General features: G+C 40.5%; 1 protein-coding gene across 7 annotated transcripts in view; it reads left to right on the top strand.

Moving 5' to 3' along the window:
• The first annotated feature begins 99 nt into the window (after positions 1-99).
• The window catches only part of RWDD3 (RWD domain containing 3), a 92,249-nt gene continuing 65,867 nt past the window's right edge, over positions 100-26,481 (top strand). For 3 of the 7 annotated variants that reach the window (XR_007454691.1, XR_007454692.1, XM_049616762.1), the window contains exons 1-4: positions 14,682-14,795; positions 21,585-22,072; positions 24,034-24,149; positions 24,248-24,384. Coding sequence is in view for 5 of the 7 variants with exons in the window: in XM_049616762.1 (XP_049472719.1) it covers positions 14,711-14,795; positions 21,585-22,072; positions 24,034-24,149; positions 24,248-24,362 (804 nt within the window). In the remaining 2 variants the exon portion in view is untranslated. Of the gene's footprint in view, positions 3,322-14,681; positions 14,796-21,584; positions 22,090-24,033; positions 24,150-24,247; positions 24,743-26,481 lie in introns of those variants that run through there. The other 4 variants (XM_049616763.1, XM_049616761.1, XM_049616764.1 and 1 more) reach the window with 4 other exon arrangements.

Genomic DNA, 26,481 nt, shown 5'->3' with positions numbered 1-26,481 from the left:
TATATATATATATATATATATATATACACACACACACATACACACATATATATGAAATATATATATATATATATATATATTTAATTTTTTATTTAAATTCCAGTTAGTTAGGGGCACCTCTACCCCTCCTCTACTCGCACTCTCTCTCTCTCTTTCAAAAATAAGTAAACATTCCAAAAAAAAATTAAAAAACAATAAATTCCAGTAAGTTAATATACAGTGTAATATTCGTTTCAGGTATACAATATGGTGATTCAACACTTGCATACAACACTCAGTGCTCATTAAGAGAAGCACACTCCTTAATGCCCATCACCTATTTCACCCATGCCCCAACCCACATCCCCTCTGGTAACCCTCAGTTTGCTCTCTATAGTTAGTCTGTTTCTTGGTTTGCTTCTCTCTCTCTTTTTCCCTTTTCTCATTTGTTTTGTTTCTTAAATTCCACAGATGACTGAAGATAATATATTTCAAGATGTATTTGTGACCTATATTTATATATATTTATGCCTCACGTTCGTTAGATTGGTCACGGCCCAGGCTGCATTAGTGTTAAGTATGTTGAACATCTCTGCTGTCAGCTACTGGCGAGACACGCAGAGTCAGCTCCCCGCTGGCCCTCACAGCCATTAATTTATGTACTGTTGGAACTAGCGGTGTCATATGGGCCTGCCCTCACTACATGTAAATAATTAAGATGCCTTGATTCCCGGGGATCCGGAGGTGTGGAGCCAGGGATTGGTTCACCGTGATGGATTTTGAAAGGGAAACCTTGCTCTTGCAGAAGGTATTCTTGCTTTGCCTAAATCAGCAAGGCATGCTGGGAAGCCCTTCCCAGTGTAAGCACAGACAGGTGGACACACATGCCTGTACGCACACCTGAGGTTCTGTCTGTTGGTGTGAACATTGCGGGCAGTGGACATAATGAGTATTCAGTAAAGATAGTTTTGTTCTTTTCCTTGATTTCCTTTTGTTAAAATGTTACCCCAAGCAATGAACACAGGAGGGAAACCAGTCCCTGAATAATTTCCCGAGTATAAGCAAGTTAGATATCATAGAAAGCCATGAAAAATTCCAAGCCATATTTAATACTGAGTTAGGAAATAGCTGCGCCAGGTGATTAAAAGACATCACAGGGGTTTCTCCTCAAATACATTGTAAATTGAAGGCAGTTTATTGAATCAATTCCACTTCTGTTGTAAAAAATTTCCTAGTGCTTTTGGAAGAAATACTTAATAATATCAGAATTGTCCAATCACATTCCATGTTTTGTTTTTCCAAGTCAACATTTTGGCTAAAGCATTCAGTTTTTTATTTGTAAAACTGTATCGGTTACCTAAGATTGAATACACACATTTTAATAATTGTAAATCATTTACTAATATATATTTTTAAAGGTCATCATTTTGGGGAAAAAAGTAATTATCTACTCTGTTTTGGTATTAAAATTTGAAATCAATAGTGCATATGGAAAAGCAAGGACAACTCAGCCTCCTTCTTATTGCCTAACGTTAAAGATCTGACTTCCGTTTCAAGGATGTATGCCACTCTTCTGGGGTAAGAATGAGAAATCAGTGCACCATTCCAGAACTTGGCGGTTTCCCTTCCATGAGTCATGAGTCTTATGGTAAAAAAAAGTATCTTCAGATAGTTCCTGGAGATAAGGTTTTTAACATCATTTTATTCTTCGATATCATCCATTAATATGTTATAGTTAAAAAAATTCTTACCACTGAGCATAACTGTCTTAGTTTAATCTTGTTAAGCATATCACTTGAAATATTGAATCTGAATTCTACTAAAAAAAATACATATTGTCAAAGAAATTGGGGGTGGAACTGGCCATGAAAGCCACTCGATTTACTTACATATAGTGTGACTCATGCAATATCTGGATGTCTTTAATTGGTGCAGGAGCCAAGAATTTTAAAAACCAGAGAAGTTCTTAGAAATCATCTTCTAATTTGCATCTTTTTACAGTTGGGGAAATTGAGTTCTCAGAGTTAAGGAGCTTGTGGTGAAACAGAATGCTACTCTGAGAGAAACTGAGCCCTTTTGGGGTCCTGTGTTCTTTGAGCTGGATTTCCCTGCTCCCTCCTCCACCCCTCGCTGTGCTGATTAAGGCATACAGAGGTCCCCCATTATCTGCCGGCAGACACCTGAAAACGTGGGTAACACTGAACCCTGTATATACCATGTTTTTTCCCACACAGGCGTTTCTATGATAAAATTTAATTTAGACCCAGCAATTGCACTACTAGGCATTTATCCATGGGTGTGCTGTTTCGAAGGGACACATGCACCCCTATGTTTATAGCAGCACTACCAATAATAGCCAAAGTATGGAAAGACCCCAAAGGTCCATCGATGGATTAATGGATAAAGAAGATGTTGTATATGTATATATAATGGAGTATTACTTGGCAATCAAAAAGAATGAAATCTTGCCATTTGCAACTATGTGGATGGAACTGGAGGGTATTATGCCAAGTGAAATTAGTCAGAGAAAGACAAAAATCATATGACTTCACTCATATGAGGACTTTAAGAGACAGAACAGATGAACATAAGGGAAAGGAAACAAAAATAATATAAAAACAGGGAGGGGGACAAAACAGAAGAGACTCATAAATATGGAGAATAAACTGAGGGTTACTGGAGGGGTTGTGGGAGGGGGGATGGGCTAAATGGGTAAGGGGCATTAAGGAATCCACTCCTGAAATCATTGTTGCACTATATGCTAACTAATTTGGATGTAAATTTTAAAAATAAAGAATAAAATTTAAAAAATTAATTTATAAATTAGGTACAAGAAGAGATTAAAAGCAATAATGATATGGGGCACCTGAGTGGCTCAGTCAGTTAAGCTTTTGACTTCAGCTCAAGTCATGATCTCACGGTGCTTGAGTTTGAGCCCTGAGTCAGGCTCTGTGATCACAGCTCAGAGCCTGGAGCCTGCTTTGGATTCTGTGTCTCCCTCTCTCTCTGCCCCTCCCCAGCTCGTTCTCTCTCTCTCTCTCACACACACTCTCTCTCTCTCTCTCTCAAAAATAAATAAACATTAAAAAAATTTAACAAGCCAATAATGCTAGAACAATTATAATGCTATAACTGTAATAAAAGTTATGTGAATGTGGTCTCTCTCCCTCAAAATACCTTGCTGTGTGGGACTCACCCTTCCTTTGATGATGTGAGATGACCAGATGCCTGCGTGAGGACATGCGGTGAGATGAGTGACCTAGACGGGTGATGGGGTGACTACTGACCTCCTGATGATTCGTCAGAAGGAGGATCATCGCTTGTCCACAGCGGTTGACCCAGGTAAGTGAAACTGCGGGAAGCAAAACTGCAGATAAGGGAGCACTACTCTAGTTTAAGTCCAATAAGAATCAGGTGCCTCTGCGGGCTTGGGCTGTAACAGAAACATTCCTATGCGGGCTCAAGTAAGTCGGTAAGGCTCAGACTTTGGGTTGAAGGTGTGTTAGAAGGAATATTTTATTATCATTAGTAAAATGTATAAATGTATTAAAACTGTGAATTGTTACAGTAGTGTGATTTCTGTTGCAGGGGATACAATCCCAAAAAGAACCCGCTAAGCCAAAGAAAGGGTGTTAAGGATGTTAGGATTCTGGGGTATCTCACACAATCGAAGAAGAGCTGCATTGCCAAATCAAGATAAAGTTGTTTTCAAGAACAGCCTGAACAGAACTGAATGCTGCTAGACTCTCATTCTCTCTCTCTCTTTTCTTTAAGCTTCCACTTGGAAATTCTGGGGATGGTGGAGTAGGGGTGTTACTCTACAATTACAAACTGAACAGAGAACTGGTTCTGAACTCAGGTTTGGGTGCTTGTGGTTCCAAAATCAATACTTGAGAGAGAAGTGATGATGGAAAAGGAAAGGTTGTTTTATTCAGGAAGCTGGCAACTTGAGAAGATAGTGGACTTACGTTACCAAGACAATATTCCCAGTCTGGGGGAAGACAGAAGGCTTTTTTTTTTAAGTTTTATTTATTTTTGAGAAAGGGGAGAGAGGGAGCAGGGGGCGGGGGAGAGAATATCCTAAGCAGGCTCCCCACTGTCAGTGCAGAGCCCAACGTGGGGCTCGAACTCATGAACTGAACCATGAGATCATGACCTGAGTTGAAATCAGGAGTCGGAGGCACTTAACTGACTAAGCCACCCAAGCACCCCAGCCAGAGGGTTTTAAAGGGGGAAGGCATGGAAAAAGGGAGGGGGACTACTGGCAGGAGAAGCAGGTGTCCAGGCAGTGAGTTGTATGTTGACCTGACCCTGAACAGAGTTGGTGGCAGCCATGACAGCTGTCGTCAGACAAATGTAGTTAGGCCTTATTTTCTGGCAAAGTCTGGTCCTTCACTCCTCAAGGCCAGTGGTCTGCAAATCTCAAGGAAGGGAAGTTAGTTCCACTATAGACCAAGGAGTGCAAGCAAGCAAGGAGTGCATAAACTTGAAGCAACTTAACCCTTAAGACTAGTTGGAGTGCTGGGGCTCCTGGCCGGCTCAGTTGATAGAGCATGTGACTCTTGATCTCAGGGTTGTAGGTTTGAGCCCTATGTTGGGTGTAGACATTATTTTTATTAAAAAAAATTTTTTTAATGTTTATTTATTTTTGACACAGAGAGACAGACAGAGCATGAGCGGGAGAGGGGCAGAGAGAGAGGGAGACACAGAATCGGAAGCAGGCTCCAGGCTCCGAGCTGTCAGCACAAAGCCCAACGCGGGGCTCGAACTCACAGACAGAGAGATCATGACCTGAGCTGAAGTCGGACGCTCAACCGACTGAACCACCCAGGTGCCCCTGGGTGTAGAGATTACTTTTAAAAAATGACTAGATAGAGTGCTGTTATGGGGGAGAGGTAGGCGAAGAAGTTACTATACAAAGATCGAGAGCTTTGGGGGTCAATCAAAACTAAGTTCAAATTCAGCTTTGCAAATTTACCTATTTAATGGCTCTGAACAGACAGAAGTCAGTTCAGCAATAACTCTCTCTCAGACTTTTTGGGGAGAATTACATGTATTGATATACATAAGGCACTTAGCGTAACACTGGCCTATAGTAGCTACTCAATAAATAGTATTATTGTTATAGATTTAATATTCTTTCCTGCCTGCTCTTTCATCTCTCCCTGGCTGAAAAGCTAACATACAAAAGTTGCAAAGATCAGCTTTAATGGCATCTAAGATGCCATCACTTGTAAGATAAGCCATTATTTTATGCACCGTTAAAAAATAAGATATGCCGCCAACTATACTACAGCTCACGTTCTAATCACTTAGAATTTTTCTTTATACTTCTTGAGAAAGCTTTTTTAGACCTATTTAGACACATTATCAAATACCACTATTGTGCATACATAAAAAGGAAACTATAAGCAAAAAACCGGTTAAAATATTCCTGAAACTCCTTCACATTCTGTGTCTGATGACTGTGAATCAACATATCAAGTCAGAGGCATCCATGCTTGTGTTTTTCCACATGTATCATCCTTTATTCCATCAAGAGCATCAGTGAGATGCATTTCTTTTAAAGAAGTCACTTCCACTAACACTAGTGTTCTAGAGTTTTTCCCAAATTGCTAATACCATCCTGCCATTCTGCAAGTTCTGAGACTGCTGCTTTCATGATCTCGTCAGAAATCGTGGGATCAAGGAAAACATCCAAATTAATGCATGTGCAAGCCATATCGATGTCGGCTGCCTGGCCAATAGCCAATGCAAAGTGCCATCAGTGGTATTAAAATTCTCATCTTCAGAGTTGTTAAAATGTGAAAAATATGTGCATCTAAGAATTGAGGTACAAATGGTAGATAGCCCATGTCATTACAGGTCCCTCACTTAGAAAAAAATGTCTCTATAAAATTATTTGAAATAGTGAGCTTGCTCAGCACATTAAAAAATATTTGAATAATTCCTCTTTAGTCCATATAAAATGAAGGGTACTTTTATCAATCACATTTTCTTTTTTGTACACCAACAGGGAATGATAGGCTGAATTTTAGGCTAAAAACAACTTGCCCTAAGTGCAGGAGTGGTTTTCTTCAGTTCTATTAGCATCCTACTCATGGAGACAAGCTGGTGCCATAGAAGACACTCGAAACCTGCAGCTTTTTCTTGTCATGATTTGTTCTTATAAAGATCAAGCAGCAGCAAGGCTTAAAGATTTTTAAAAGAACAACTTCGTTTGGTTTTCAAGTTGAGGGCATACTCAGCTCAAATTCAGGAAAAAAAAAGAGTCTTAAAAAAGTATTATGAACTTACTAACCTGTCTTCTTCCCCCAGTACTCTTTTTTTTTTTTTAAACTGAGATATACTATATATAAAATAAAATGCATAGGTCTAAAAAGGTACAGTTAAAAGGCATAAACTCATGTAACCAGCACCCCAATCAAGAAATAGAACATTTCTGGGGCACCTGGGTGGCTCGGTCGGTTGGGTATCCTCTTGGTTTCAGCTCGGGTCATGATCTTGCAGCTTTGTGGGTTTGAGCCCCACATTGGGTGCTGCGCTGCTTGGGATTCTCTCTCTCTTCCTCTCTCTGCCCCTCCTCCACTTGTGCTGTGTCTGTCTCTCTCAAAATAAATAAATAAACTTAAAAAAGAAAAAGAAAAAAAAAAGAGAACATTTCTATCATGACAAAAAAGTTCCCTGGGCCCCTCCCCAGTCATTAGCTCTGGTCCCCTTCAACATAACATGGTCTTTTAACTTAAATCATGGTCAACAAAATATTGTTGAAAAAGAAAAGAAAAAAGAAAAGAAAAGAAAAGAAAAGAAAAGAAAGAAAGAATAGAAAAGAAAAGAAAAGAAAAACTTAAGCGATCATGAGTTATAGGGTAAAAAATCTCAGTTTAGTAACTTAATTTTAATTACTACATCTATGTTGTTATATACAACTAGCCTGTCTTCAGGTGACTTTGTTATTTTTTAAATGATTAATATTAACTGAGTAGTAAATAAAATACATACCCTAGTCACACACACAGGTGGAAATATGATATATTTTTAGCCAGGCTGGATCAGGCACCATGTAGTGTCCCATTTCAGTTCAGGACATAAACACTATATAGTTTTACCTACCCTATGAATTCCAGACAGCCCAGCAGTCTCAAAGCTTTATATTGTATATTAGCTGTGATAATTACTTTAAAATTTATTTTTTATTTGCATATGATAAAGTGAAGTGTCAACTGTGGGGAACTATTACTCAAACATAGAATTACTATAAAGGTGATAATATACTTCTCCCGTTCACTTTCCTGTATGAAACTGTTGGGTATTAGTAGGAATAATCCACTCTTTATTGCCCGTTACCTCATCACTCTGAATGTGATCCCAGTAAAGACACAGGTAATAATCTGCTTGCCTAATCGTTGATGTGTATTTACATGCTCAAGGGCTAATAAAATCTGGTGGGAATTGGAGTAGAAGTAATAAGAAAAAATGAACTACAGTCTATTTACTTTGACACTCTAACTCTGGGTTCACTCATTCTTGGTTTATTCCACAAATATTGCATGCCTTTTAATGCCAGCCACTGTGCCAATGTTGGAGATACAACCAAAGATGGAATAGCCAGACCAGAATCGAAGACAATTTTGGACAGAGTCAGGGCTCATAAGTTGTCCACCCAGCAAAGAGTCAATCACTGTCCAGAGAGCTAGGACAAGCACAGTGTCTATTACTCATCTCATGAAAGTCATACCCTACTGGAGTTACAGACACGTGAGCAATTACAATGCAGTCTCGCAAGTGTGTAAATACGATAAGTGGTGGGCCCTCAACTCAGACTCAGAGGGAGAGGTGCAATTCAGATGTAAAGAATGAGTAAGAATTTACCAGGCAAAGAGGTGGGAAAGTATCTTATGAGAAAGAGAGAGGAGACAGGACAAAGTATTTGGTAATATGATCCCAATAGTGGGAACCCTGGCTATGCTTCTCCTTAAAGTGTAAAGTTCCTTTTAAAACTAAAGAAGCTATCAGTGAAGAAATTACTGGCCAATTAAGGTTTCAAACAGCAATGAGAATCACATAAATATAGCAGGATTTTTATCTGAAACAATAGACCAAGTATTCCAGCTCAACCTTCCTATTCTAAGATCGTTTTTGTATTTCTAAGGGAGACCCTTAAAAGGGTCCCTTCCAAGTGATAAAGGTGCCACAAAGGAATTTTTTTTCCCTGCTTTCTTGACTTGGTTTGTCTCTCCATAGAAAATAGAACAAAACAGAAAAGTGAAAACAGTAGGGAAATACAGAAACCCTACCACAAAGGGACTATTGTCTTGATCCAGATTTTGTTAGAAACACTAGCAAACCAATGCTTCTCTGTTCCAATTGCTGGGAAATACATCACTGTCATTATGAAATTCTTGAGATGCAGGCAGAGAATCTCACCTACTCCCATGATTTCAACAGACTGCAGATTACCAAATGACTTACCTCTCAAAACCTATCACCTGTACTCCACTACAACTTCTGAGAGGTCTGTGTCAAAAACCATCTCCGTGGGACCTGGCATAATACTAGGCACATCGTAATGAGCTCAATAAATGCTTACTGAATGAAAGTAAAGTTTTATCTTCCAGCCATTTTGTACTCCAACTTTCCTCCTTGTAGCCTATGTTGGAGAATGTCTAACATAATGGCCAAACCAGGACTCCTCGGCCTTCTCTGAAAGCTCTCAGTTTACCTGGCAGGACGCTTATCGCCTGGTTCCAGGAAAGGTTGGTGCCTCTCCCAAACTGGATTTGGAGCTTCTGGAGGACAGTGACTGTGTCTTATTCAGTCAGGGAATGCCTGAGAGCTCCTAAAGTCACTAGCATATAGTAGGTGTTCCATAACTCTGTTGAATAAGAAATTGTATAAAGAGTTTATACACTTTGCAGTGAGCTTATTTGTATCACGAATACTCACTGAATTCCTAATTTGCTAGGCACTCTTTTAGGCATGGAGGGTACAGAGGTGAACAAGACTGATAAGGCCCCGAGCTTCCTGGAAATCAAAATTCTCATGGAGACAGACAATCAGCGGGTCGGACTCTGTTTTTGATGTCTGGCTGCTGACAGCTTTCAAGCCCCAGACCTCCCTTTTCTCTTCTGTTCCACCTCCAGACAAGTGGGTAAGAAAGTCTGGGCACTCCCTCCCTTGTTCAGGCCACAGAAACCCCAGGGAGGCACAGGAGAATTCTAACCCCGGACCCACCCCCTAACCACAGTGAACAGCAGAGCCATTTGTCCCTGCCTTCAGTTAGGCCATTTTGAATTGCCCTGCTCTTCCCAGAAAGCCTCAGCATGTGAACAATAAACTCTTTCAGACCCTCCTGGTGCATGTGTGTCCTCATCACTTTGTACATCTGAACCACTTTGGTGGTGCTGGTGGGGCACCGATCCTGTTTTCTGTGGAGCAACCACGAGACACATGTAAACAAATAAACAAGTTGATTTCATATAATGGTAAATGTTATGGGAAAAATAAAACGAGACAATGAGACAGACAGTGAGGGGTGGTCGCGGTCAAGGGATGGAAAAAGGGTAAATTATGTGTGTGACGACTTAATCTCTTGACAAAAACTCCACTTGATGTGGTGGGGACTGCCAGCTGCCTCCCAATATTTTCCCTTTCTCCATAATAAGAAAGGAATAATAATAATAATAATAATGGTTCATTTCTTCCTCTACTTTTCGCCTGATACATGGCCTCTCAGTAAAAATGACATTTTCCAACCTCTCTTTTAGCTGGGAGTGGTCATGGAACTAGATTCCAGTCAAATAGATTGGACAGAATCCTATTCTCCTGCCCAGATATAGACTTGGTGGTTGGAGTTCCGATGGCCGCCCTGCAGCACAGCACGGCATGCACGGGGGATCAAAGCTGTGCAGGGTAGGGCCACCGAAGGGAAAGACAGTAGGTCCCTACGCTGCGGGGTACCCCAGCGCTGCCTGCCTCCCTCCTCTTGAACCTTTAAGACAAAACCACTTGTCTCTTGATAAGGGCACTGAAGTTTCAGGTTTTATGCTTTTTCTTAGGAATGAATCCTAAGCCATACATTTGTTAAACACATGTATGTGAACACACATATGAACTTTAGAACCTGTTATCTTCTTTTCTTTTCCCTTCCCTCCTATTTCCTCCCTTTTTTTTCTGTTCTTTTTTTCCTTAGGAGCAGTATACAAAACTCAAATATCTGACATATTTTCTATTGAATACATTTTAAAAATTAACTGTTATTGTAGAGAATATAAAATACACAAGAGTAGACAGAATAAAATACCGAATCCTTCTGCACCAAAACTCTGCCTCACCAATTATTAATCTATGGTCAACTCATCCACATCCACACTCTAGCTTCTCCCCATCTTCCTACATTATTTTGAAGCAAATCTCAGACCGCATATTATTTCCAAATGAAGTTTTCAGGTCTCTCTGTTGCTTAAAAAGCAGATGAAGCAATATTCTTCTTTTAGAAATAAAGCCAAATTTTAACTCATGTTCTTCTTTACTTCATAAAAAATCATCCTTTTTGTATCATCTTCTGAAGTGTTCCTATTTCCCAGCTCTTTGCTCCTCCCCCACTCCTCTTTTTCTCCCTCATTCCCTTGTCCCCTCCCTCTCTCTGTATCTAATACATCTTTTGCCTATAGGTCCCCCACTTTAAAAAAAAAAAGGAAATCCAGGTCTAATTTTCCCATAGATGTGGTTCTTTGATCTACCTCCCTCTTTCAATTTTCAACCACAGAGAATCTATTTTGCCAAAATGGCAGAGTTTCCTCATTTATAGTCCCTTTATGAGTCTGAAAGGAAGGATTTTTAAAAAGTCACATAGTCTCCAAACTACCCCCCCCCTTTTCCTCATAATAAAAACTGGCTACATTGGTAGTACAATGTGAGAAAATATAATTAATAAGAGGAATCCAGTTACAGTAATTGCCAAAGTTAAGTATTGGATGTTATTTTAACTATACAAACTCTAAAACCCTAATGGTACTGAAGACTTGTTTTTATAAATTGATAAGGCATTGTGGACCTGGGCCATGTGGATGTTTTCCCACAAAGCAAGCTGGAACTGTTTTGCTATCACTCATGCATAAGAATCAAGCGTGTTTTTCATAGGCAGAGTGTAACCAATCTTTTGGAGTAAGTACAGATTATCTGGACCTGGTAGAGCCAGATCTTGCCACAAAATGGTATAAGAGTCACTGTCAAATTCTCATGGATTTTATTTGCTCTTATTTTGTTATCTTGGTGGAAAATAAAGTTGTTGACTTTCACACTGTAACAGAACGAAAAGAGCTATGGCCAATCAACACAACTGACTCTGTGTGCTTTTGGAAACCTACAGTGTTCCCAAGCGTTACAAACATATTCCTCCACTGGGAACTTGTGGGAGGTACACCCATTGCTTTCACCTATTGATACTAAACTTCGCACCAATATGGAAATGTGGTGAAAGAACCTGTAATTGTTGCTCATTGTGTTTACCCAGCTAACCGAAGACTGAAGTCTTTGAGAACAAGGTTCGTTGCTTTCATCTCTATATTTCAAAACACTCAGCTCTTAGGGCCAGACCAGTCAACAGTCCAGGTGTGCCCAAGAACTTTTTGTGAAATAAGTAAATACAGAAAAATACAGAAATTCTTTAGACAAAACCAGTAGCACAACTTAACTGAAGTTCAGGTTCATTTAGCATGTTGGCATTTAATGCCTCTTTTGTTCTTTAAGTGGTTCTTTCTCTCTCTCTCTCTTTTTAAGTTTTTATTTTAATTCCAGTTAGTTAACTTAACAGTGTTATATTAGTTTCAAGTGTACAATCCTCTTGGTGGTTCTTAAAAGCATTTTTACTTGTCTTATAGTTATGATCATTTTCCTTACCACGTCTCATTACTTCAGTATTTAGCTTTTTTGACATGATACTAACGTTTAACCAACCTTTCCTAATACTCTTTTTTTTTTTAATGTTTATTTTTGAGAGGTGGGGAGAGGCAGAGAGAGAGGGAGACAGGATCCAAGGCAGATTCCACAAGGACAGCAGAGGGACGGATGCAAAGCTCAAACTCACAAACCACAAGATCGTGACTTGGGCCGAAGTTGGACGCTCAACTGACAACCGCCCAGGCGCCCCTCTCCTAATACTCTTAAAATTGTGTGTTCTACTTCTATGCCCAAGTGGGGTTTGACTTAAAATTTCAGATACAGAGTGAGTATTTAGATCCACACACTACTCACGATAAAGTGAATAGAAGTGTTTTCCAAGAGAAGTTAAAGGAACTATCTCCTGGGCTAGTGGTTTTAACTGGAGATGAAAGATTGAAAACTTTTCCTCCTTATGGTCTTGGGAAAACAACTATTTAGAAAAGTTGTATGTATAAATAATATTCTAGCCACCTATACACTGTTTGAGGGAGAGGAAGTGGCAGAGAGAGAGGCAGAGAAAGAGACAGTGATCTAACTAGACATTCATCCACATGTCTAGACATTCATTCCACATTTAAATATTTAGAATTTTCAGTAGCCTGTGAATACAAGAAAATTTATTACATTAAGGTAGGCTTTAGATATTTGACATGTAGCTGATATTTTCATAGTGTGAGAAATATCAAGCTGACATTATACTTTCTCTGTGATGATTATTTCCAAATGTCAGAGAGTAGAAACTTATTCATGGGATTTCAGGGCCTTAGGATAGTGTCAATTTAAAAGACATTCACATCGACTTCTTTTTTATTTAAACATGCTAAATGGAGGATGAAAAGCAGGTTAAGAAATCAACAGAGAAAGGAAGAGCAAAGAAGAAACCTATTGACAAGAAAATTTTGAATAGATTGATGTACTCTTACATAAATTTCATGGAATCCTAGCTGACAGCAGCCTTCCTGATTGTCTCCTAATATTTCTGACAACCGGAGTCTTGCTGTTCACATTACTTCACTCATATCACTTACGTTGAATTTGGGAAATTAAAAAAAAAGATATGAACTATTTGATTTTTTTATAGACCACTTTTAATAAGTCAAATAACTAATATTTGTATTTTAATACTGACATTAGACTTTAAAATTAAATAACTTAGTGATATGTTAAATTAACAATTTATTCTTTTGTTCACCAAACTCCTTAGAAACTAGTTATGAACCTACTGCACTGCTGATATTTTGGAAATAACTCAAAGAAATTTAAAAAATTATTATTAAACAAATTGGCCACCTCAGAGATAATTGTGAGTTTAAATAAACTTTCCAACTATGTGCATGGCAGTGCTCTTAATTACTTGGGGTCACGGAAATCCCATGGCAGGGCATCCTGTGAAATGCATTTCTCCCGCAGTCTATCTGGTTAGATTTCCTTTCTGTTTTTGGAAGTCAGCATCTTTCCTTTTTAAAATCCCTCTTTAGCAACAGTGGTAATGATGTTGAGGATGGTAACATGGATTCAGAATCTTAAAACCAGTCCCTTTTGTTGTGACATCTGTAGGTCAGTGACAGGAGTCACTGTGTAGCCATCTAAATTCTCTGATTTATCTTACAAAATGTTATTTCTGATACAAACAAAAATTGTGGAACTTCCAAGAGCCAGACCAGCTACGTCTTGGCATTGCAAAATTTTAAATTGTTATTTGGAAAAACAAAAGGACAAACCAAACATGCTGACTGATAGAACTATCACAGAGGATCACCGTAATCTTCTTGTTCACTAAATCAAAACTGGAACAAAAGGGATTGATAATTCTAAAACCCTACTGGTATTGCTCAAATTCTTAAACTGAGGTGCTGGATTCAAGGATGATCATTACATTATTAAGCTTTAAGAGTCACATGTTTTGTAAGCATCGAATATCACAAAATGAATAATACTGAAAAGCCAGCGATTGCTACATTTACACACTTGATTGTACCCCAAAGACCAAGGAGTCTGGGCTATCCTCTGTAAAGGCAGGAGACAAATGGGGAAGGTGAAGACGTTAAGAGGCCTATCCAGGACCACCCCAGTAACATCCGTAGAATGGCAGGACCGGCAGGTCCAGCCCTCTGCTTTTGCCGGGTTGAGAGAAAGAGGTCCCAGGAATCCAGCCCTGGTCCAGAGTCCCAGCGCCAGTTACAGCTCAGCATCTGGGGTTGTTACTGCCCCGGGGCCTTTTCCGGGAGTCCCACGCTGCCAGGGTCACTGCAAGCTTCATCGGACAGAGTCTCACCTGCTCTGTTACCTCTCATGTCCCCAACACCTACTTCAATTCTGAGCCGGACGAGGGCTCACCTCCCCGCTGGTCACTTTCCTGCTTGTTTTTATCTCCCTAATCGCCAAAGTTCCTTTCGCCCAGACTGTTCTCTACCCAGGCAGCCTAAGGCCAAGTCTGGGAGGGAATGGTGGGCGTTCAAAGCTTTAGCCTGGGCTAAATTTAGGGGATCTTGGGCTTTGCCGGGAGGCCTCCTCCCTCTGTCAGGAAAGCAACGGGTGAGCTGCACGATCGCCGCAGGCCTCCGGGAAAAGTACCCCCAGAACGACCGAGCCTCGCGTCCCAAGTCAACCAGCAGGAGCTTGTGGGCAGGACTCCTACCGCCGCCGTCCCCTCGCGGTCCAGCGCGCGGGAGAGGCGCGGGGCGCCCCCCAGTGGCTGCCCAGCCGCACCGCTCGGGGCCCATGGAGGGAGGGACGGCGGCGGCGGAAGGGGAGGGGCGGCGGCGGCGGCAGCGGCGGCGGGGTGGCCATGGTGGAGTCGGCGCGGGAAGAGCTCTCGGCCCTGGCCGCGATTTTCTGCGGGCCCGGCGAGTGGGAAGTGCTGAGCCACTCAGGTGACTACCCCGCGCCGGAGGGGCCGGGCGCCCTTCCTCCCCACCACCGCGACTGGGCTCCCTGCCCCGGGGCCCGCTCTGGGGGACCCGGCTAGTTGAAGGACGGAACGACCCGCCTCGGGACCGGAGATGTGTGGGAGCTGGCGGGAGAGTGAGGAGCCCCCCCCCGCCCCCCCCCGCCCCCCCCGCCTCCGACGTGAACAGTGGCGCGAAGCGCTCGCCGGCCCGCCCCGCCCCACTGGCATCGGCCGAGCGCCGGGCCCTGCTCCCGGAGCGCGCTCCCCCGCGCTTCCCCGGCCGCCTGTATCGACTTTAGATCTCACCTTGGAAAGAGGCCTACCCTGCCACCTTCTGCTTAAACCCGGCCGCCCCAAATTGCATTTTGTGCTTTGTAAGCTCTGCATTATTTCCTTCAGGTCATTCGCCGTGGTTTTAACTCCCATCTGGGCATTCAATGTCCCAGCTTACGGGATGGCAGGCACCCTGTGTGTTACGTAATCACAAAACTCCACGGCCCCAGGACAGTGCCAGGCATACGGTAGTCAGTAAATGTGAAATGAATTTTTGAATTCGCCCAGTGCTCTATCCAAACGTTTTCTCGGTCATGTTTCCAAGTTGATTGCTTTTTTGCTTTTTTCTAGTCCACTGAAAGGTGGCTGTCTGTTGCTCTTGGGGACTCGAACCATCAGCTCACGTGTGCTAATTCCCTGTAAACACTGACAAGGTTTCAAAGACACCGCCCGTGCCCTCTAGGAGCTTACAGTCTAGAAAGGTTCTTTTGGCTATTTGTTGATGATAGTTAAAGCTAATTCTGTCCCTGTCTGTGACTTCTGTTAAGTAAAAATCAAAACTGCAGATTATGAAAAAGTGCAGTGATGCAGATAATTTTCAGTTTTCATTTAGATTTTAAATACATTATGTACATTTTTTGGCATGGGATTCAGCCTTCTGTTATGTTTCAGCAACTATTAAAATTGCCTTTGTGGCCATAACTTGGTTGACCTTTAAGTAGGTAGTCTAAAAATGGTCTGGGTGTTGTGAGAAAGCCATGTAGGACTAAGGTTTCCTGGTATCGTCTGGTGGCCTCTTCACACAGGAAGTCAGAGCTGGGCCTTTTCGTTTATTCTTCCTTGCATCACCTGTGTTCGTGTGACCACTGCTCTGTTCCAGACACTGTGAAGCAATTCGGATAATCTAGCTTTATAATCCATATGAAGGAATTTACCTGTAGTGTTTTCTTGTCATCCCATTTCTTATTGGATAGCATTCATAATTTCTCATCATCTTACTGTCTCCATGTCTCTTTTTATTGGTAATTACTTCTGTCTGAGGCAGGCTGTTTGAGAGATCATCAGTTTTCCTAAGTTCCTTCATTATGACTCAGCTGGGAATAGCCTGGAAAAATGAACATATGGTTTCCCATCACACCTCCAAGAGGATGAAATAGTAGTGGGGCTGAGCGTAAGACGCTGCCAACAGGTCAGAAAAAACCCAAAAAAGTCAGCATAGAAAGAAAGCAGTTTCTTAATAGTGAGAACACTGTGGACCCTTTATCTGCTGTTAAATTGAGCATGACTTTCAAGCCATGCCTCCTAATTAATTTAATTCAGCGTTCTGGCATCAATAAGTAATTGAATTATAAAAGAATTCAGTGTAACAACTTAGGACATTTTGTTGCTGAAAGGTTCGTTGGAGAATAGAACAATTCAGTGACTCAAATAGGGATGTTTGATGTTCACAACTGGGAATTCAGGGTAAGGTAAGGACTTCTTTAACAGACCACAATAAACATACAGTGGGCTGCTGGCTGCCATTCTCATAGTCACTGTTAGCTTGGGTTGGAGGATATAAGCTTGATACCAGAATATTCTTAACACCATCACTTCCTTTCTGGCCTCCCCGCAAATATGCTGCTTCTTGTTGCCACTGAAATCAGGAGAACATCATGGGACATTGTGGGTGGGATTGTACTTCCTGTATGAGGTAGCCCAGGAAGGGTTAGGCTGTCAACCCGAGGGTCAACTAAAAGGCCTTGAGATTGAAGAGGCTGAATCACTGGAATCAGTTAAGTTGGCCTAATTTGTGCTGGGAATTTCAGGGAAGTTAAGCACATGGCCTCTTTACAAAGGTTATAGTAAGCTTACAGTAAGAGGCATCAGGTATAACTGTTCTCTTACGGGTACGAATTATGTAAACCCTCACACTCCTGTCTACTAGGCAGGGCTGTGGGTAGACCAAATCAGGAATATTCTGCCCTTCCCTGTACAGTGCAGTCGGGCCAGGTGCCAGATTTAATGGAGTCACCTACCATGTACCTGACACTTCAAGTGCATCGAGAAGTTCACAGATGCTCAGGCTGGCTAAGTAGCCACCTGGCACCAGAATGTATGGACCCTTGCACTGTATCATACTCCTTGATAGTAATGGGGCTGCTGCGTGAGGAAGATAATTCTCAGCAAGGATAACACTTGTGAAAGAGCAATAATGAGCACCCAGAGAAAAGAGATGGGTATGACCCAACTTTTGTTCGGAATGATTCTGAAGGGGAGTGTTGTGCATGTATATGCGTGCACACCGATCAGAGGAGAGTGATACTGTTATAAATCCTCATTTTCCTGATGAGATACTTGAGGGTCACAGATTGTATTGCTGTAGTCGGTGCTCATTATATGTGAAGTTGTATTTCTAGAAATTATCTTGCGGATCAGAAAGTTGTAAAATGGGAGGTATGTAAGACTCAATAGCATATAATATGCTTGCACGGTAGCTTCAGAGTGAATTTTTGTGTTCTGCTAACACTCACGTTCAGATTGGATTGGGCCCTCTTGCAAAATGAATCATGACTGTCACCCACTGACCCCTCTAAATCTGCTCAGCTCTGTTTCCTGCTGTTTGTCAGTACTGAGCTCACCTCTGTAAAACCAATTCAGCCTTGAACTTTACTTCTAAAGGATGGGATTGCCACTTTTAGCTTCCCTTATTTTTAGTTTCCCTTTTTCCTTTTTTCTCTAACCACATTTTAAACACCTAAAAACCCAGCTGTAACATAAAAACAAGCACAAGGGGGACGCATGCTTGTGGTGAGCTGCCTGGGAGCAAGAGGAAAGAAAACCCTGTGCAGGGAAGTATCAGAGGATACTGGGGGCCTCTTACCGGTTTTCTGAACAAAGTCTTACTCTGAGGATATTTAAAAATTGAAAAATAAAAAGCAAGTATAAGGAAAGCCAGTTGTATATGGTTTCTTAATGAGTCTAAATGAATCTTGAAGAACTTCTGTTAGATTGTTTACACTTTCCGATGTCTTCTGTTATTGGACAGCATTTACTAAGTTTCTCTTGTGTGACTATGAAGTAGGGGAAAGCCTTAAAAGTAACATTGCTGTGGAATTCGGTGTTCAGCTTTTCTAGTTTGAATTTCTGTTGTTTAGAGTGTGATTAGGTATATAATTTCTTTCATGTATTTGTAAGGAAGAATAAGGTTTGAAACCTATTTTAGTTTGCGTTTTACTTATGAAATTGATACACTTATTATAAGGCAGAGTGACTTATTTAAAAAAAAAAAAAAGACTAGGGAATTTGTTAATTCAACCAGAGGCAAGACCTACATCTTTTGGTGGGGTCTTTAGATTAAAATCGTCTTGGGACTTCGGAAAATTTTGGTTTTCTAGGGCAAGCATAAGTTTTCTAGGGCATAGGTGTTTATTGACAATGATGAATTTGTGAGTTAAACTTAATAATGAGTTTTTTGAGGCCAGGGAATGGCAGAGCTTAGCATCAGATTTAGAACATGATTATTTTTCTGTTAATCGCTGTTTCTAAGCTGTTAATAATCTTAAAGCAGATAGAGACAACTTTGTTTTTTGAATTTCTTTTTTTAACGAGAAAATCAGATTGACAGTACATGTGGTTACATGAAAAATTCTGACTTGAGAGACACCCAGTTTAGTTGCATGTACAAACCAAGGCAGATATGAAATGGAGGGGTAATATGCATACTTCTAGAGTTTTAGGAAGAAAATGAGTTTTTAAAAGAATATGTAATTTTATTATATCAGCAGAGTGGTGTATGTTATTGGGCTTTTCGTTTTCCTGCAGCGATAATATCATTTTGTGTAATTTTAGTTTGCAGCCCCAGTGTCACCAAGAAGACCAATTAGGAAGAATGTTAATCCTTTCCAGTTTTTGAAAGACTCAAAGCAATTTTTCTTCTAAACATACAACCAATAATTTTACAATTTTCTAAGACAAGTCAGGATTTCTCCCATTGCTTTTCTTTTTGCTGACTGGGACCAGAAAATTACTAGGAGAGGAAAATGAAAATTGGTAAGGATTTGAATGGCCAGCTCAAGTAGCCTTTTCATACTTTCTCCCTGGACTGCTTGTTTCTGTCAGTTGGTTATCTGCACTGGGGAGGAACCGGTGGGTACTTATATGACAGGGATTGGAGAACACTGTGGGTTTCAGAGTTTTGTCAGAAAGAGATCCTGGCTAGAACGGAAAAGCTTGCTTTATGGGTACAGGTATAGTATTAGTTTCCTGTGGCAACTGTAACAAATTTCTGAAAATGTGGTGGCTTAAAACACATATTTGCTTTTATAGTCCCAGAGGTCAGAAGCCTGAAATCACTTTCACTGGGCTAAAATCAAGTGGTCAGCAGGGCTGTGTTCCCACTGGGGACTCTGAGGGTGAATCCATTTCTTTGCCTCTTCCAGCTTCTATAGCTGCATTTCTTGCACCCCTTGGCTCATGGTCCTCCTCTGTCTTCAAAGCTGACATCATGGTATCTGGCTTCAGTGACTATATTGCCTTCTGTGGTACAATCTCCCTCTTCCTTACTCTTATAAGGACACTTGTGTTATATTTTGTGCCCGTCTCGGGTTCGTTAACCTAATCACATCTGCAAAGGCCCTTTTGCCATGTTCTGGGGATCAGAACACATGCATCGTTGGACCATTGTTCAGTCTCGCACAGGTAGCAGTGACTTCTGCACCTGTGAGACCCATGGTGACGAGCTAGCCACATAATGCTTAGAGCTGTGTAACTGTAAAATTAAAAAGTTTCTTATAACTTGTAAAATTACTTCTTGGTTGTTGTCTAAAAAGAAAATTGAGATATTCCAATGTGAAGAAAATAGTTCATTTGGTTCAACTGTAGTAATTCTGGTATGAAAGTACCACAAAATAAGTTCAAAGTACCATGGGAATCATAAGACAGATTTTAGGTGAATATTTGTTGACTGATGAATGTATGAAGATCTTCAAAAGTTAAGCTTCCCCTCGAGAGAAAAATTGGGCTCCCTAGAGGTTTTCTGGAGAGTTTATTCAGCCTAATGGTTATACGTTGCCTGTAGGTGTATTTATAATGCCCATTTCACATAGTGAAGTGTACTGATCTGACATATACGGACTCTATTTAATAATAAAATATTTAAAAATGAGGAACTGGCCGGAAGAAACAAGGGTTTTGAGAAATGTGATGGATCGTAGAGGAATGTACTAAAATTTAGAGAATTTTTCTTTATACAGTACACATTTTTCTTATGTCAACAAATTTTGGCTGTATCACTTTAATACGATCTTTATAATGGTTACCATTCGTGTTTCTGGGTGGTGTCTTAAAATAGTAGTGCTTTGCAGCTGATACTGAAGAGTCTATTAAAAACAAAAAACAAAACACGACAAAAACCTCTGTGCAGCAGATCTGTTTGGTCCTGTATGAATCAATGTCTGTCACAACAGCTTCTGTATTAATGGGATCAGATGGCTAGAAAGCCGTTTTAATGTTCCGTTTGGTTCTCTTAAGGGAGACACATTCAGGTTCCAGTTGTTGAGGCTGTGGGGCAGCAATCCAGGTATGAAAATGAGAAAGGTTTGCCTGCCTCTCTTGTGAAGGAGAATGGAACGAGGGCGTGTGGAGAAAGAAGTAGGGGTAGAGAGAGGCAAGTCGGCTTCAAAGAGATCCGTCTGCACCCAGTTCTCTTCTACTCTGCTCTTCTGATCTGTGTGCTGCTTGCCCCCTGCAGAATGAATCAGCCTGACGTTTTATCAACTTTTTGAAAAGTGGGGTGAAGTGGTGTGGAACACATCAGAGGGGTGAAGTGGAGCAAATCTGAAAGAGAGCAGAGTGTTTCATCTCCTATCCTGTGTGTGCTTCCCCCCTCCTCCTTCTGGAGCCAGAAAGGGCTGAATTGATGTCCGCCCCATTTTAGTTCATCTTGCTACCTTCATGTTGCACTGATACTAATATATTTGAAGTAAGAAAAGAGCAGGGCCGGGCAGTTACTGTATCATGCACAGTCATCGGTTTCTCTGCCCCTGCAACCACACAGCATCCCAGTGTTTGCTTTGACTTGAATTTGCCCCAAAGTGACCTTCCTTGAACGTACTGTATCACTTTTTAATTAATTACTGATTTTATATATACACAATACTGTTTCTCTGAATGTTCATATGAGTTTATTACGAGTTTCCAGAATTATAACTAGGTCTGGGTGGGAAAAAAATTTGTGATGAGAAACCCTCTGGGAAATCTGAATAAAAATGGGGCAATAGCCGGTGTAAATGCCAGAGAAGTCCTGGGTGCTGGTATGCATGAATCCATGAGTATATATGTATGGCTGAAGGAGATCATCTGTAATTCACAGCTCGCTTAGTATTATGTGTCTCTTCGCAAAATAACTCAAGTTTTCTCATGAAAAATAAGTAGATCTGGAAACACAAATTTTGACTTCTTAGTGTTCCATTCAAATCACATTATGTATAGCTAATAATTATTTTTGGGTGCTTTCCAGAGACAGATGGGACCGTGTTCAGAATTCTCACAAAAGCTGAAGGACTTATGGGTGAGGATGTACCTTTAGAATTGCTGTTCCACTTACCGGTAAATTACCCGTCGTGTCTACCTGCCATCTCGGTTCACTCGGAACACTTGACCCGGGCCCAGTCCATGACCGTGAAAGAGAAGTTACTTAAGCAAGCAGAGAACCTTTTGTCGGAACCTATGGTTCATGAGCTGGTTCTCTGGATTCAGCACAATCTCAGGCACGTCCTCAACCAACCAGAAACTGGAAGTGGCCGTGAAAAGTGTACCTTTGCAACAGGCACGACTGTGGATGATGGACTGTGGATGACTCTTTTGCATTTAGATCACATGAGAGCAAAGACCAAATATGTCCAAACTGTTGAGAAGTGGGCTTCTGATTTACAACTGACAGGAAGACTGATGTTCATGGGTAAAATAATACTGATTTTACTACAAGGAGACCGAAGCAATATCAAGGTGCCAGAAAGTTTAATGTTGAGTATGAATTTGGCTATTTTCTGCCAAAATGGTGTTAATGGATCTCTATCTTCTTAAGAGTGTCTTTAACTTCTAATTATATCTACAAACTTGTAAAGCTTGAAGAAGTAGATGATATTTGAAAAATCATTCCAGGGGCACCTGGGTGGCTCAGTCAGTTAAGCGTCTGACTTTGGCTCTGGTCTTGATCTCACAGTTCCTGGGTTCAAGCCCTGCATCAGGCTGTCTGCTGTCAGCACAGAGCCCGCTTTGGGTCCTCTGTCCCCCTTTATTTCTGCCCCTCTCCTACTCTCTCTCCCAAAAAAATAAATAAACTTAAAAAAAAAAATCATTCCGCATAACAAAAGTAAGGGGTTATAAAAAAGATCTCTGTGGTGCGTGAATGTTTGTAATTAGCTTTGAGCCTTAACTTTATAAATGTGCACGAGAAGTTTGTGCATGTTTGTATTTCATTCTTTGGCACAGCACGGTGTCTGTTTGTGGGTAGTCTGTGAAAGGTTAAACTTTTTGGCAGTTAAAAACACATTCTGACACTTTAATTTGGCTCCTCTAATACCTGGAAAGAGGCGCTGGTCCTTCCTAAGGAGGATTTAGTGTTAGTGGAAGTAGAATCGTTAGGGCTGTCAGCTTGTCACCACCCACCTAACTTTTGCTTTCCACCTGACTTGTCTCAGCAGCTGCTTTCAAAATCATCATCTTCAGATTTTCCAAGTTCGAATTCTCAACTCATCTCACCTGTTTTATGTGGTACCAGACAAGGAAAGCTGCTTATTATATTTTATATCTTGAAAGCGCTACAAATCACTTAATAGGTTTTGTGCTTTCAGATAGGTTGGGTCAAGAATACTTACAATTGAATTTATTCAAAACCGATTAAGCTTGCACAACCTATAATCTGAAAGATTTGTAAAATAACTACCTAGCTTTTTTTTAGGGTGGGCGCTTATCACAATACGTAATTGGTATTTGGTTAACCGGATGAGTGCTGGGTTTATAGCATACAGATACCACAAATAATTAAAGCTTAATCTAAATCTTGGTTTGAGGTCTGACCAAAGAGCCAGGTGTTTTAAGGTGATTTATAGTATATCTACAAAACTTGATATTTCAAGTAAACTGCTGACTGACAAAATGAATACAAATTAATTTCCGTGTTCGTATTTCCCTGAAAGTCTCAGATTTTTCTTTAAGCCAGCTCAGGAACGTTAGTCTAAGCGCAGCTGTTCTGCAGATGTTCTGCAGATTGGATCCATCAATCAATTAGCAAGTATTTATTCATTTGACTCGAACTTTGCTAATGTAGAGAAATTACACTTTTTAAAGAGTCCTTTTATTATTATTATTATTATTATTATTATTATTATTATTAGCTTTCCCTAAAATGCCACTTCATGTAAATATCTCTGTTCGATTTTCTAAGATTGCGTTTCAGGGTGGAGAATTACAGGTACATATTTATAGATGCCATGCCATTTGGAATGGCAAGTGCTGTGTGCCTGTTAACCTCCTCCAGACATGGAAGTAGTGACATTAATGGCAGTAGTTGGTACTATTAATTGTGCCATAGCTGTGTGTGGCAGCCTCTCTGAGTGCTTTGCATGTATTAACTCATTTAACCGTCACAGCTTCCCATGAGGTAGGTGCTGTTATGAGTACCATGTCATGGAGCAGGCTCTGAGGCACAGAGGGTGTAGGTGGCCAGACTGGAATCTGATCTAGTAGGCTGCATGGTCCAGATTTAAACCTGTGTAGTTTGCATCCTTCCACCAGCACATTATGCTGCCTAGTGTAGAAAGACACCATAGCCCTCTTATTGCTTGATTCAGAAAGGGGGTACTCTTTACGTAGGAAAATAAGCCTGCAGATTTATGGCTCCTTTGAAACTAGGACTTTGAGATTCAGAGTAGCATCTGTTTTTAATGTACTGATTTATCATTTAGGAATACCTGATTCTTCAGAAAACCTCCAAAGTAGATGTGGACTCAAGTGGAAAGAAATGCAAAGAGAAAATGATTAGTGTACTGTTTGAAACAAAAGTACAGACAGAACACAAAAGGTATAATTTAGTACTATTGCAGAACGAAAAGTAACTGAATCGATAATTATACTCTGACAAATCTAGGCATATTCATGAGTTTCTCTTGTATAATGCAGGTTTCTGGCATTTGAAGTCAAAGAGTATTCATCGTTGGATGAGTTACAAAAGGAATTTGAAACTGCAGGACTTAAGAAGCTTTTCTCCGAATTTGTGCTTGGGCTGGTAAAATGAAATGGAAGACAGGAATCTTTTAGTAAGATAGCAGTGGTTCTTTGTTTTGTTTTGTTTTGTGTTTCACATTGGGTTTTGGGAATGGCTAATTGAAATCCTCACAAGGGAACAATTTTAAAGTTTCTCTGAAGCAAAATGATAGCTACCATTCTAACTTCAGGAACAAAACCCAATTTTGCTTATGGAATATTAAACAGTAAAAACATCCATGTATTCTAATTTTTGCCAGCAAAGACTAGGTTCAATAGATGGAATGTTATTTGCAAGATAAATATAAGATGATGATGGTAAATGAGCCCTTGTGTTTGTATAGCAGATTTGTTTGGAACTGTGCAATTTTCTGGCTAATTTTCTTGTAATTAAATGAATTTTTTTAAAGGTTTGTTTTTGTGTTTACTTTTTCTCATGTTTACATTTTTAGCATTTGATCACGATTTTCCCCTATTCAGCTTATTATATCTAATGTTTTAAGTTGAATGTTAAGAAAAATATAACACTGATTTCTTTGTGGAAGTGCATGAATTGTTAGCTTGAATAAAATCAAAGAAGTTCTGTAGAACTTGATTTATGATCGCTTTCTTTGAGGTCCCAGATAGCACAGTACCTGCCAGTTACAGGACTAGAGAGTCTATTTAAATTAGAATTCTTTTTTGAAAAATTCACCTTCTGGTTTTACAAGGGGAAAACTTTCACACAAAATGAACTTGACTTGTTGGATGGAGGAAATGATACAGAGATACCATTAAAAAAATTTTTTTTAATGTTTATTCATTTTAGAGGGAGAGAGAGAGAATGTGAGCAGAGAAGGGGCAGAGAGAGAGGGAGACAGAGAATCTGAAGCAGGCTCCAGGCTCTGAGCTGTCAGCACAGAACCATACGCGGGGCTTGAACTCACAAACAGTGAGATCATGACCTGAGCTGAAGTCAGACGCTTAACTGACTGAACCACCGACTGCGCCCCAAGATACCATTATTTTATTTCTTAGGAAATCTGTTAAAGTATGATAATCTTAAAATATATTTACTATAGGGGGCGCCTGGGTGGCTCAGTCGGTTGGGCGGCCGACTTCGGCTCAGGTCATGATCTTGTGGTCCGTGAGTTCTAGCCCCTCGTCGGGCTCTGTGCTGACAGCTCAGAGCCTGGAGCCTGCTTCATATTCTGTGTCTCCCTCTCTCTGACCCTCCCCTGTTCATGTTCTGTCTCTCCCTGTCTCAAAAATAAATAAACGTTAAAAAAATATATATATATATATATATTTTTTTTTACTATATAGTAAAGAAGAAGAGAAGACACCAGAAAATAAAAGCTTGCATTAAAATCTCTAACAAGTGTAAGGAGCCATTTACATTTCAGAAAGGATATTTGTGTTCACAAAGCCAACTGTACTTCTGAAATAAGGGGCCAAGTGATGGAGGAAAGGCCACACAAATCCCTCTCCCTGCGATCTATGAAGTACAGTGATGTAATTATAAAATCCTAGCCGATGGGAGGCATAAGCGAGGGCACGTTCGAGCATGCCGGTAGTGTTCCTTGACAGCGTTGCTCTGGCATCGTGGTGGTTCAGTCTGATTGTCTCACTTTTCAGGCACCCTTACAATTAAGTTATTCCTACCTAATGATCATTTTATGGGGTTCCAGCGAAGGGGGATTTTCGGTTCATTTTATCTCATTCAAGGATATCTGTGATTTTTTTTCCTGGAGAACTGGTAAATGTTGTAGGTTGTTCTATGGGAACGGTATGGCAAGGAGACACTAGGCTACTGATATGCTAAACTGAAAATAGGCTTGAAAATTTGGGACTGGACGTTATCACCACTTTCTTTGACTTAACTAAACGAGGGGATTAAAAGTTACTGCCATCAAGGTTGTAGCAGTAGCAATAGTAGGAGGCTGGGTCTGAATTTTATCACAAGAGAACTGCGAGTGCTTCATTTTGCCTTGACTCTTCTGTGCTCAAGTGTTTGCCACACCATGATTTAATTTATGGTTCTCCTTCAAACTCTCATCTTCAGATTTGACCTTCCACCCCTAGAGAAGAGCTTGAATCAGGCAAAATTGAATGTTGGTAATGACTTTCTCCAAATTAATTACATTTCTATTTGCTAAAATGTTTTAAAA

This window comes from Panthera uncia (genome assembly GCF_023721935.1).
Source record: "Panthera uncia isolate 11264 chromosome C1 unlocalized genomic scaffold, Puncia_PCG_1.0 HiC_scaffold_4, whole genome shotgun sequence".
Lineage (NCBI taxonomy): Eukaryota > Metazoa > Chordata > Mammalia > Carnivora > Felidae > Panthera > Panthera uncia.
This window is presented reverse-complemented; position numbering and strand designations above follow the sequence as displayed.